At 41.4% G+C, this 12,351-nt stretch overlaps 1 protein-coding gene across 5 annotated transcripts in view; it reads right to left on the bottom strand.

The window, feature by feature from the left end:
* Window positions 1-12,351, bottom strand: part of tpra (translocated promoter region a, nuclear basket protein) — a 34,001-nt gene that overhangs the window by 14,437 nt on the left and 7,213 nt on the right. For all 5 annotated transcript variants that reach the window (XM_040039513.1, XM_040039517.1, XM_040039516.1 and 2 more), the window contains exons 14-24: window positions 11,493-11,716; window positions 10,138-10,301; window positions 9,912-10,036; window positions 9,676-9,824; window positions 9,180-9,342; window positions 8,106-8,240; window positions 3,092-3,232; window positions 2,702-2,906; window positions 2,423-2,619; window positions 2,192-2,332; window positions 178-294 (exon numbers count right to left, since the gene is read on the bottom strand). In XM_040039513.1, the coding sequence (XP_039895447.1) occupies window positions 178-294; window positions 2,192-2,332; window positions 2,423-2,619; window positions 2,702-2,906; window positions 3,092-3,232; window positions 8,106-8,240; window positions 9,180-9,342; window positions 9,676-9,824; window positions 9,912-10,036; window positions 10,138-10,301; window positions 11,493-11,716 (1,761 nt within the window). The remainder of the gene's footprint in view (window positions 1-177; window positions 295-2,191; window positions 2,333-2,422; window positions 2,620-2,701; window positions 2,907-3,091; window positions 3,233-8,105; window positions 8,241-9,179; window positions 9,343-9,675; window positions 9,825-9,911; window positions 10,037-10,137; window positions 10,302-11,492; window positions 11,717-12,351) is intronic.

Here is a 12,351-nt window from a genome sequence, read left to right as displayed (position 1 = left end):
TTCTGAAAATTAGGTCAAGGTCACTGAGATTCAAGCTAATCCAAGATCTACGTTGCCTTGTTTATGAGTTGGTGGTGGGGTGATGATAATACCCCACCACCTTTTTACGGCTGAAGGGTAAAAACTGGTAGGAGTACAGTAGAAACCAAGTATATTAATCAATGTACGTGTGTGTACCTGCAGCAGGCTGTCCTGTACAGCCTTCTGCTCCAGAGTTACAGCAGCAGCTGCCCTCTCCAGAGCCTCCTGCTGCTCTACCCGACTGGCTTTCAGACTGCGTTGTAGCTCACACACCTGTACAAAGAGAGTAAAGGAGATTACGGTCATTGCATTATCAAATTGTCCGTGGATCTATATGTGCCTGAACAATTGAGCTTATTCTATAATTTGCATTTTAAAAACAAACAATTGTTGGTGACTAATTTGTCATATCATTCATAATAATTATGCTCACGTGGGTCATGCAGCACAAAGTTATTAAAGTTGTGATGGTGAAGGCAAACATGGCTGGAAGCGTTACTGCTGGAGATTCAATTCCCAAAAGAGCAGCTACTTTAGTGGTGTGGAATTATTTTAGATACAAACCAGCATATACACAACAGACCACGATAATATGAGTGCAAAAAGCCTGTAATGTCGAAGGGGGGAAATATCTCTAACTTATTTCACCTTCTTAAGCATCAGCACCCAAGCCTGTATCAGGAATGTCTGAAAGCCTGGGAGGAAAGCTCTGCAGCTAATGCTACAAAACTAAAACAAAGTAAGCTAGTTCAGCATGGCATCACCAAGTCTCTCGCCAGTTGCATGACTTGATGCATTCTCAATGATCCAGGTAAGTAAATCCCAAAAGGTTGATTCTATTCACCTGGACGTAGACGATATTACCCAAACTGTCACCATCAAGACGGCACTCCCAGAGTCATTGTTATCTGTGAATTACTATGCACTAACCACAGATTTATAGTCAAGTAGTATGACAGAGCCTTACCTCAGTCTGAGGCAAAGAACAGGGGGAGAAATTTTATTTTTATACTTCTTAAAGTTATTGCACTTTTTAAAGTAGTTTTCATAGAATATTTCAAGTCAATGTGTTATGTTTATTTTGTCAAATGAATAACAACCAATTTTTTCTGTATTTTGGCAAATTTATCGCTATCGTGATAATACTGATTTGGGATGCAGACGATAAAACACACGGTATAGGGATTAGTAGAAAAATCTGAATTAAGCCATCTTCAGGGCTTACTTTCCTAGTGACAATGGCATACACAATTAATCATGTGGCTGCCAGTTAATGATCATTGCCATGAGAGTAGAAATAGCTGATGCTCTGTTAAAGCATTTTTAAAAAGCACCTTATATACAAATGTGCAAATAGTTTTTGACTGCCTGGCTTATTTTTTCACGTTTCTTGTTGCCTTTGTATTGTACGTATGGTAGAATCTTGAAGTCGACATCGAGTCAACATTTACAAAAATTATACACACAGGCTCAAATATACAAACACTGACTTAAATGTTTTACAAAGTGGTGCCGAAGGTTCTACAATGTATTTTAACTCGACACAGTCAAAGCCTATTTACTTCTCATTGGCCATCATGATTGACTCTAACTGCTAGTTTTTCTTTGCCAGCATAAAAATGTATTTGTCTGAAATGAAAATTAGATTGACCAATATACAACAATGGGAAAGTCCCAGAAATTCAGCAAAGATCTAAGAAATTATAGATTTACACAAGTCGGGAAGGTTTAGTGGAGCAATTTCTAAACAAATGTAGATTCCAAATTTTGTTCAAATTCAAGTTATTCAGTGTGTCTTTTTCCAGAGCATGGCAAACTAACACAAGAACCTCCAAGGCTCAAGCCCGGAAACTGCTGAAACACCACTGTCACGGTCCACATTGAAGCAAGTTTAATGTAGCTGTGGACTGAGTGGGTGACATCCAAGAAAGAACCCCCTAGTCCAAAATTAACACTTTCAAGCTCAACTTTGCAGCTGCCCACACGGGCACTTGTTTTTAAAGTCATTAAAGATGTATGCTGTTCAATTGTTCCACTCTATTCTAAGAGATCAGTAAAAGTCTAAATTACTATAACATTTATCCCTGATAAGTGTATATATGCAAACTTATGACCACAGCACTAAGTAAACGTGTGATTGTATCAGAACACATGTTAAATTATAACTCACTTGTTTCTCCACTGCACCCACAGCCTTTCTTCTTTCCTCTTGCTCTTGCTGCTTCATTTTCTCCAACTCTAAAATCTTCTTCTCCAGCTGCTTCTGCACCTCTTCCGACTCTTTCAGACGAACCTCCAGAGGAGAACGTAGCTAAAGCATGAAGAAAGGTCAGTATGAGAGTATGTTAAAAGGTGCACAGAGCAAGGAAGTACAGTATTTAGTAGTATTTAGGAGTGGTACCTCCTTCTCTTTCTCTAGACTGTCTTCCAGAGTCAGCACCACGGATCTATACTGCTCTACGGAGGCATTAGCACTCTTCAGCTGCTCCTCTAATTCACTCTTTTTCTCCTCAACACTGTGCAGGAGACCTTTCACCTCTGAGAGCTCCTGCTCTGATTGGCTGGGTAGCTGGGAGGCTGCTGGGACTGGAGAGCGCACTGTGGGAGACATTACTATTGTTTTACAGCTGACTTTGAGTATACAGGTACATTAACCCTTTGTACGGCCATAATAACTTACCTCTCAACGGTGCTCGGAGGCCTACTGCCCTGGTAACTGGCGTGGTGGTGGTGCTGGAGGTGGTGGTAGCCTCAGAGGAGGTAGCAGAGGCCAGCTGGGCTTTCAGTGCTGCCACCTGCTGTTCAGAGCTACGCAGCAGCTCCCTGGTCTTCTGCTGCAGTGTGTTTTGGGTCTCCAGCTGCTTCTTAGCTTCTAACAACTGAGCCTGTAGAGCAAATGGAGGTTACAAAGGAACAAGGAATGAAACTCTTATAACACACACACACACACACACACACACACACACACACACACACACACACACACACACACAGTCTATCAGTCTACTTGAGCCATGCGCTCTCCAACAACGTTTACAATGAAAGAAATAAACACAAATATTATACATACGTCCATAGTACGCCCAAGGGCATGTCTCTGTGCCACTTCCTGTTCTAGTCTGGTCTTCATCGAAGCCAGTTCTGACTCCAGTTGTTCTATCTTGTTGTTCAGATGCTGGCGTGTCTCTGTTTCTGCACGCTCCATTGTCAACTGGACATGACATCCCAAGAAAGTGAATTTAACACTTTTAAACTTTAGACATGCTTTATACCTATACTGAAGGAGAAAGAGATGAGTACCAAAACAGGTGTTCAGAGTAGTCTAAAGCTTTGGTATATTTACATACACCTCATACTACAGCTGGGCCATATTATACTTCACTTTATACTTTATAATGTTAGGCAATGATAAGAAAATGACATAAAATGCGCATGCGCGGTGCCTTTGTTTTCATACGCACATGGCAGAAAAAGCATGGCGGCGACGGAAAACAAGAAGGGCAAAGGTGGATTGTTGAATGAAACAGATGAACAAGAATTGTTTTCAAAAACCTGCAACTTCAGTGATGTGAAACTGGTTTGGTTTTTGTCCGTCAGATACCCACCAAAGCACATTTTTTGTAGAACATGCAAGTGGACCGTCGTTATTAACGTATTTTCTGCACTATAATGGGGCGACCGTGGTTCAGGGGGTTGGGAAGCTCATCTTGTAACCAGAAGGTTGCCGGTTTGATCCCCAGCTCTGTTTGTCTTAGTCATTGTGTCCTTGGGCAAAACACTTCACGTACAGCCTACTGGTGTTGGCCAGAGGGGCCGATGGCGCGATATGGCAGCCTCGCTTCTGTCAGTCTGCCCCAGGGCAGCTGCGGCTGCAACTATAGCTGCCTCCACCAGTGTGTGAATGTGAGAGTGAATGAATAGTGGCATTGTAAAGCGCTTTGAGGGTCTCAAAAAGCGCTATATAAATGCAATCCATTATTATTATTATTATTATAATTATTATTATAATAAGGCACTCTTAAAAGCCTCTTAAAAGCCTTTAATTTTCTCAAAAATGAACAGTGCACCTTAAAATCTGGTGCGCCTTATGTATGAATTCTGGTTGTGCTTACTGACCTGGAACTCATTTTATGCACAAAAATCTGTCAAAAAATGTCTTAGTATGACTTTGGTAAGCTACGAAGCCACGCTACTTGATGGATTGTCAGAGCATAACAGCTACCGTAGTCAGGAGCCTAGCGGAGTAATACGTACTGCGCTTCAACATAATATTACCGTATTGTGTGTGTGTATAAGGACCCCAAAATGGCACCTGTTAAGAGACATGCGTATGAAGCACATTTTAAACTCAAGGCTATCAATCGCGCAGTAGAACATGGGAACAGAGAATTCAGCATTAATGAGTCAATGGTACAGAAGTGGAGGAAGCAAGAAGATAGACTTACAGTGGGGCAAAAAAGTATTTAGTCAGCCACCGATTGTGCAAGTTCCCCCACCTAAAAGGATGACAGAGGTCAGTAATTTGCACCAGAGGTACACTTCAACTGTGAGAGACAGAATGTGGAAAAAAAAAAAAAAATCCATGAATCCACATGGTAGGATTTGTAAAGAATTTATTCGTAAATCAGGGTGGAAAATAAGTATTTGGTCAATAACAAAAATACAACTCAATACTTTGTAACATAACCTTTGTTGGCAATAACAGAGGTCAAACGTTCACTATAGGTCTTTACCAGGTTTGCACACACAAGCTGGTATTTTGGCCCATTCCTCCATGCAGATCTTCTCGAGAGCAGTGATGTTTTGGGGCTGTCGCCGAGCAACACGGACTTTCAACTCCCACCACAGATTTTCTATGGGGTTGAGGTCTGGAGACTGGCTAGGCCACTCCAGGACTTTCAAATGCTTCTTACGGAGCCACTCCTTTGTTGCCCGGGCGGTGTGCTTTGGATCATTGTCATGTTGGAAGACCCAGCCTCGTTTCATCTTCAAAGTTCTCACTGATGGAAGGAGGTTTTGGCTCAAAATCTCACGATACATGGCCCCATTCATTCTGTCCTTAACACGGATCAGTCGTCCTGTCCCCTTGGCAGAAAAACAGCCCCATAGCATGATGTTTCCACCCCCATGCTTCACAGTAGGTATGGTGTTCTTGGGATGCAACTCAGTATTCTTCTTCCTCCAAACACGACGAGTTGAGTTTATACCAAAAAGTTCTACTTTGGTTTCATCTGACCACATGACATTCTCCCAATCCTCTGCTGTATCATCCATGTGCTCTCTGGCAAACTTCAGACGGGCCTGGACATGCACTGGCTTCAGCAGCGGAACACGTCTGGCACTGCGGGATTTGATTCCCTGCCGTTGTAGTGTGTTACTGATGGTGACCTTTGTTACTTTGGTCCCAGCTCTCTGCAGGTCATTCACCAGGTCCCCCCGTGTGGTTCTGGGATCTTTGCTCACCGTTCTCGTGATCATTTTGACCCCACGGGATGAGATCTTGCGTGGAGCCCCAGATCGAGGGAGATTATCAGTGGTCTTGTATGTCTTCCATTTTCTGATGATTGCTCCCACAGTTGATTTTTTCACACCAAGCTGCTTGCCTATTGTAGATTCACTCTTCCCAGTCTGGTGCAGGTCTACAATACTTTTCCTGGTGTCCTTCGAAAGCTCTTTGGTCTTGGCCATGGCGGAGTTTGGAGTCTGACTGTTTGAGGCTGTGGACAGGTGTCTTTTATACAGATGATGGGTTCAAACAGGTGCCATTCATACAGGTAACGAGTGGGGGACAGAAAAGCTTCTTACAGAAGACGTTACAGGTCTGTGAGAGCCAGAGATTTTCCTTGTTTGAGGTGACCAAATACTTATTTTCCACCCTGATTTACGAATAAATTCTTTACAAATCCTACCATGTGAATTCATGGATTTTTTTTTCACATTCTGTCTCTCACAGTTGAAGTGTACCTCTGGTGCAAATTACTGACCTCTGTCATCATTTTAGGTGGGGGAACTTGCACAATCGGTGGCTGACTAAATACTTTTTTGCCCCACTGTATCTGACTGATTTGATTCGCTTAATGTGCCTTATAATGCTGTGCACCTTACGGTCCAAAAAATACGGACTTGACTTATTTATTTGGCACACTGCAGTTTCATATTGCAAAGCACCTCTTTTTAACTTTTGTGGATATTATACATGGTTATGCTCAGGATATGTCAGCCCATTTCCACTGAAAATGCCTTTTGGTTAAACTATCAGCAAGGAATTTGCATTTGCACTGTTACATTTTTATACAGGGAGTGCAGAATTATTAGGCAAATGAGTATTTTGTCCACATCATCCTCTTCATGCATGTTGTCTCACTCCAAGCTGTATAGGCTCGAAAGCCTACTACCAATTAAGCATATTAGGTGATGTGCATCTCTGTAATGAGAAGGGGTGTGGTCTAATGACATCAACACCCTATATCAGGTGTGCATAATTATTAGGCAACGTCCTTTCCTTTGGCAAAATGGGTCAAAAGAAGGACTTGACAGGCTCAGAAAAGTCAAAAATAGTGAGATATCTTGCAGAGGGATGCAGCAGTCTCAAAATTGCAAAGCTTGTGAAGCGTGATCATCGAACAATCAAGCATTTCATTCAAAATAGTTAACAGGGTCGCAAGAAGCGTGTGGAAAAACCAAGGCGCAAAATAACTGCCCATGAACTGAGAAAAGTCAAGCGTGCAGCTGCCAAGATGCCACTTGCCACCAGTTTGGCCATATTTCAGAGCTGCAACATCACTGGAGTGCCCAAAAGCACAAGGTGTGCAATACTCAGAGACATGGCCAAGGTAAGAAAGGCTGAAAGACGACCACCACTGAACAAGACACACAAGCTGAAACATCAAGACTGGGCCAAGAAATATCTCAAGACTGATTTTTCTAAGGTTTTATGGACTGATGAAATGAGAGTGAGTCTTGATGGGCCAGATGGATGGGCCCGTGGCTGGATTGGTAAAGGGCAGAGAGCTCCAGTCCGACTCAGACGCCAGCAAGGTGGAGGTGGAGTACTGGTTTGGGCTGGTATCATCAAAGATGAGCTTGTGGGGCCTTTTCGGGTTGAGGATGGAGTCAAGCTCAACTCCCAGTCCTACTGCCAGTTTCTGGAAGACACCTTCTTCAAGCAGTGGTACAGGAAGAAGTCTGCATCCTTCAAGAAAAACATGATTTTCATGCAGGACAATGCTCCATCACACGCGTCCAAGTACTCCACGGCGTGGCTGGCAAGAAAGGGTATAAAAGAAGAAAAACTAATGACATGGCCTCCTTGTTCACCTGATCTGAACCCCATTGAAAACCTGTGGTCCATCATCAAATGTGAGATTTACAAGGAGGGAAAACAGTACACCTCTCTGAACAGTGTCTGGGAGGCTGTGGTTGCTGCTGCACGCAATGTTGATGGTGAACAGATCAAAACACTGACAGAATCCATGGATGGCAGGCTTTTGAGTGTCCTTGCAAAGAAAGGTGGCTATATTGGTCGCTGATTTGTTTTTGTTTTGTTTTTGAATGTCAGAAATGTATATTTGTGAATGTGGAGATGTTATATTGGTTTCACTGGTAAAAATAAATAATTGAAATGGGTATATATTTGTTTTTTGTTAAGTTGCCTAATAATTATGCACAGTAATAGTCACCTGCACACACAGATATCCCCCTAAAATAGCTAAAACTAAAAACAAACTAAAAACTACTTCCAAAAACATTCAGCTTTGATATTAATGAGTTTTTTGGGTTCATTGAGAACATGGTTGTTGTTCAATAATAAAATTATTCCTCAAAAATACAACTTGCCTAATAATTCTGCACTCCCTGTATAGCTTTAATGCACATAAAAAAAAACAGCTGAGTGAAAATAAATTGATGGGTTTTTTACACTAATAAAGTTGTGGAATTATATCGATATCAGTTATATCGTTATCGCAAATTTTCCAATATATATTGTGCTAAATATTTTTGTCCATATTGCCCTGCCCTACCTCATACATATAGAAATTACCAAAAGCATCATGTCTCCAAACCCTGCTGCTGTAATATGGTACCTGTATGGTCTTGAGGTTGGTGAGCAACAAGTTTTGGTTACGTTGTTCAGCCAGCATGGCTTCCTTCTCTCGACTGAGTCGACTCTCTGCTTGTCTCAACATGTCTCTCTCTTTTGTCAGGTTCTCCACACGCACCTACAGACAGAGACAGGTTACTGATAAAATGACAAAGGTGACAAAAGTGCCCATGAAACAACAAATATGACCATGAACTTGATCCAAATTCAGAGAATCATATATGTAATATTTTGTTCTTGCTCTCACCAAGAAAGATTATTTTTGTTTTGTCTCGTTCAGACCCAAAAGTACACATGATTAGAATTTTAACTTACTAGGGAGCACATTCATTTCCCTTTTTATTCCGTTTATGTTTATGAAGCAACTGCAAAAGCTACGTGAACATAAATTGCTAACTGGTTATGCCTTTATGGGGCAGTCTGGTTTTATTTTTAACATGTAGGTGTCATGTGTGGCTCAGCCATTAAACTGCGAATCCGCCAGTGCTAAAAGATGTTTGAAGTAAATGTGGAATTGAAGCCTAAAACGCACATTGATACAGTCTACTATAACCTTTCTTCCCAATCATTCATAGTAACGTTTAATGTACTTCCAAAGTGAGTTAATATAAACTTCTCAGACATATCACAGGTGTTTAATAGACCAAACCAGAAAGAACTCTGGAGTATTGAAAATCCTCTCTTGTTTTGATCTTCTCAGACTGCTGAAACCTAATGTACAGAGAGGCAGATGTACTTTTGGGCCATTTCCATTGCAAAGAGAGAAAAGAAGGCGCGGAAATTTTACAACACAAAAATCTGTCAACCGGTCTTTTAGGTTAAAAAGCAGACAGACCCATTAGTCTAGCAAAATAAGTTATAAATAAAACTCCTTGCAGTGGTCAAGAGGCCCAGCTGTAAATTAAGTTATTACAAGTACAAAAAAAACCACCATGTGCCTAAATTAAGCTACTATGTTAATATTATCTTAGGAAAATATTGGTTTTAATGTTTAATGTTCTCCATAAGTCCCTTTATTTTTCTAGCCGTCCTGATCCCCACTGCTTGTCTTGCTCACCTCTTCCAGAGCAATTTTTTCATTAGCCTGTCTCAGGTCCTGGCTCATTGTGTGGATAATGTGCTCGTGTCGCTGGGCTGTTGCAGACATCTTTTGGTTCCTCTCCTGAAGGATAACGATCTCTCGGCGGTATGCTGATACAGCCTCCTGGAGTATTTCGTATCTGGTATTTAGAAACACACACAGATCTCAGCCTTTAAAAATAAATCCTGGCAACTCCCAGTACTACCCCTAAGCCTCCTGGTAGACACACCAATGGTATCAATGCTACATCACTTTGTTTTTAAGTTATTGCATTCACAAGATTGAGAAAAATTTCTTCTGACCTTGAGATCACTGACATTCAAACTCGTACAAGATTTTTAATAGATGCAACTATTGTATCAATTTGAAAACTGAGTCACTGCATTTAACGACAATACTCCTTCAGCCGTTTACAGGCGAGGGGTAAAAAAAGCATAAACTGTCACATTAGTGTTTTGTGTCCTAAACCCACCGCTTGTTGCTGAACTCCAGCTGAGAAGTCAGCTTGGCATGGCTGGAGCGGAGTTCTGTCAGCTGCCTTTGCAGCCGATCATTGGTTTCATTCAGTATCCTGTCGTTCTCTGCCTTCTCCTTCTTATACAGCGCGAAGGCGTCATTGAGCTGGGAACAGACGCACATCAGAAGAGCTTCAAGAATTCGATTCCTAACTCAACATTCACTTTCATATAGAGATGTGCTCGTGTGTACCTGTTTTAAAGCTGCTTTTGTCTGAGCATTCTGTGCTGACTCTGCAGCAGCAGCTCTCTGAGGAGTAGAGCGAGTAGCTGGTATTGAAGAGCGGCCCTGTGCAGGTTGGGGAGAAGAGTCTTGACCTGAAGTTGCAAACAAAATAAATAAATAAAAATAAAAGCTTGACTGTGTGTGTATTCACCAACAAAGATGCTACATACAGGTCTTAGTATTTTTTTGTCACCTTGAGGGGGCAGACTGAAGCCAGTGCTCTGTGTCAGCAAAGCCTTGTACATGTCTCTCTGCCTTGCATTCGAGTCTGCCAGCTGTTTCTGCTGGTTCCTCTGCTCTCTCAGTTGCTCCACCTCCTTATGAAGTCGATCCACACTGGACTCCAACTCTGATATCCTACAAGAAACCAAGGGCACATACTTCATCTTTAAAATAGACAGATATTTTCCCTGATTAACTACGATAAATAAAGATATCAGTTGACTTCATAATTACCTGGTTGAAAACAGTAATGTGAATACCAAGATAAATAATGTACCATTATTAGCTAAAATGTTATTAATTTGCAATATTGTTAAAAAAATACTACAATAAAGTATTTAGAATCCCCGTTCCATGACAGGTAAAATAGCTATAATTCAATTTGATAATTTGCAAATGAATTAAATCCCATATTTAATTAAAATAGTGCAAATGCAAGATTTAAAAGGTTGAGTCTGAGTACACTCTTAGGAACTTGGAAATTAGCAGTTTAGAAAACAAAATGTTTAAAATTTTCAGCAGCTCAGTAGTTCATTGCCTAAAAAGTGTCAAAAAATATTTTCATGGAATGAGTCTGGACTACATGCTCACCAGTTTAGCCATGCTGTTGCAGAATGTGTTTTAGCATTAATAATAACAAATAAATAATAATGCTGAATTTAATTGCAATCACTTCAATCACTCACCCACAGAGTGGCAGCGGTTCCCCAACCTTTTTTGCGCCGCGGACCGGTTTATGCCCGACAATATTTTCACGGACCGGCCTTTAAGGTGTCGCGGATAAATACAACAAAATAAAACTAGTACCGGTACCGAAAAACAGAAGATTTATTCATAACACACATGAAAAGACCCAGGAAAACCAAGTTAACAATAAAAACAATAACAAAATAACGCTGAAAACCGATAAAAACCCTGAAAACCATACATTTCATACCTGAGCCTCAACTCTCGCGGCCCGGTACCAAACGACTCACGGACCGGTACCAGTCCGAGGCCCAAAGGTTGGGGATCGCTGCTCTAACGCATCTTTTGAGATTCCTTAATCAATCTTTGATCAAATTACCTAAAAACAAATGCTGACTAGTCCTACTGTGACTACCACACCAGACATTACAGTCCAATCTTTTGTCATCTCAGTGGCGTGAAGACACAAAACTCCCAATGGTTAGATTGATTTGCTTCTGTACATCCAATTAAAATCACGTCTACTAGTTACTGAAAGTTCAGTGTTAAGACATTTGTGTTACTGCATTGTGGACACAATTGTACACCAATTATAAAAATAAGTAGCAGGGCTAAATATAATAGCCCCATCACATTTACCGTGCTGATGTTACTTGGCTCTGCTGTTTGTCCTTCTCCTCCTCCAGCTCCCTCAGCCTTCCCAGAAGGCTTTGGTTGTGCCTCTGGAGCTCCTCCACACTGCGGAAAGACAGCTGGTGAGGGCTGATCACCTCTGAAGTCTTAGAAATGTCAGCAGAGCTGCCGTCATCCTTGGTCACGTGGTTGCCCCTGGCTTCCTCCAACTCCACCAGAAGACCACACACCTGAAGAGAAATGAATCAGTGCAAGCTCTACTCTGTGTTTGACATTAATAATTTATTATTTCCCTACTCACATGATGGGCATTAAACCTAATCGGATATAACAGCACTAATGAATGAATTTCTTCTGTGTATTGCTCTGAATATCTTAGGCTACGTTCATACTGCAGGCAAAAGTGCATCAAATCCGACTTTTCTGACCCTATGCGACCCATATCCAATCATGGTATGACAGTTTGAACGGCACAAATCCGATATTTTCAAATCCAATGTAGGTCACTTTCGTATGTGGTACTGAATCCGATACATATCTGATATTTTGGAAAGCAACTGCTGTTTGAATGGTCATGTTGCATTAAATCTGTCTTTTACGTCACTGACACAAGACAGACGGCAATTTCAGCGCCGGAGAAGACAGCCTCTCACATCCCAATCCCACCACTCCTGGTTCTGACTCCATGTCCATATATACCTCTGCACGGAGGTAGCAGCCATTGCTGCAAACAAGGCCATTATTACAGCTCTCTTTTTTCTCAGTGTCCTTCTTTCTCTAATTAATTTGTCAAAATTCTGTCGGTTACGACTGTGCAGAAATTGATAGACTGCTGCAACAACACCTACTAGCTCTGTAGCCGCCA

This window comes from Simochromis diagramma, unplaced genomic scaffold (genome assembly GCF_900408965.1).
Source record: "Simochromis diagramma unplaced genomic scaffold, fSimDia1.1 OVJJ01000337.1, whole genome shotgun sequence".
NCBI classification, from domain to species: domain Eukaryota; kingdom Metazoa; phylum Chordata; class Actinopteri; order Cichliformes; family Cichlidae; genus Simochromis; species Simochromis diagramma.
Note: the sequence above shows the minus strand (reverse complement) of the source record. Positions and strands in the feature narration are given on the sequence as shown.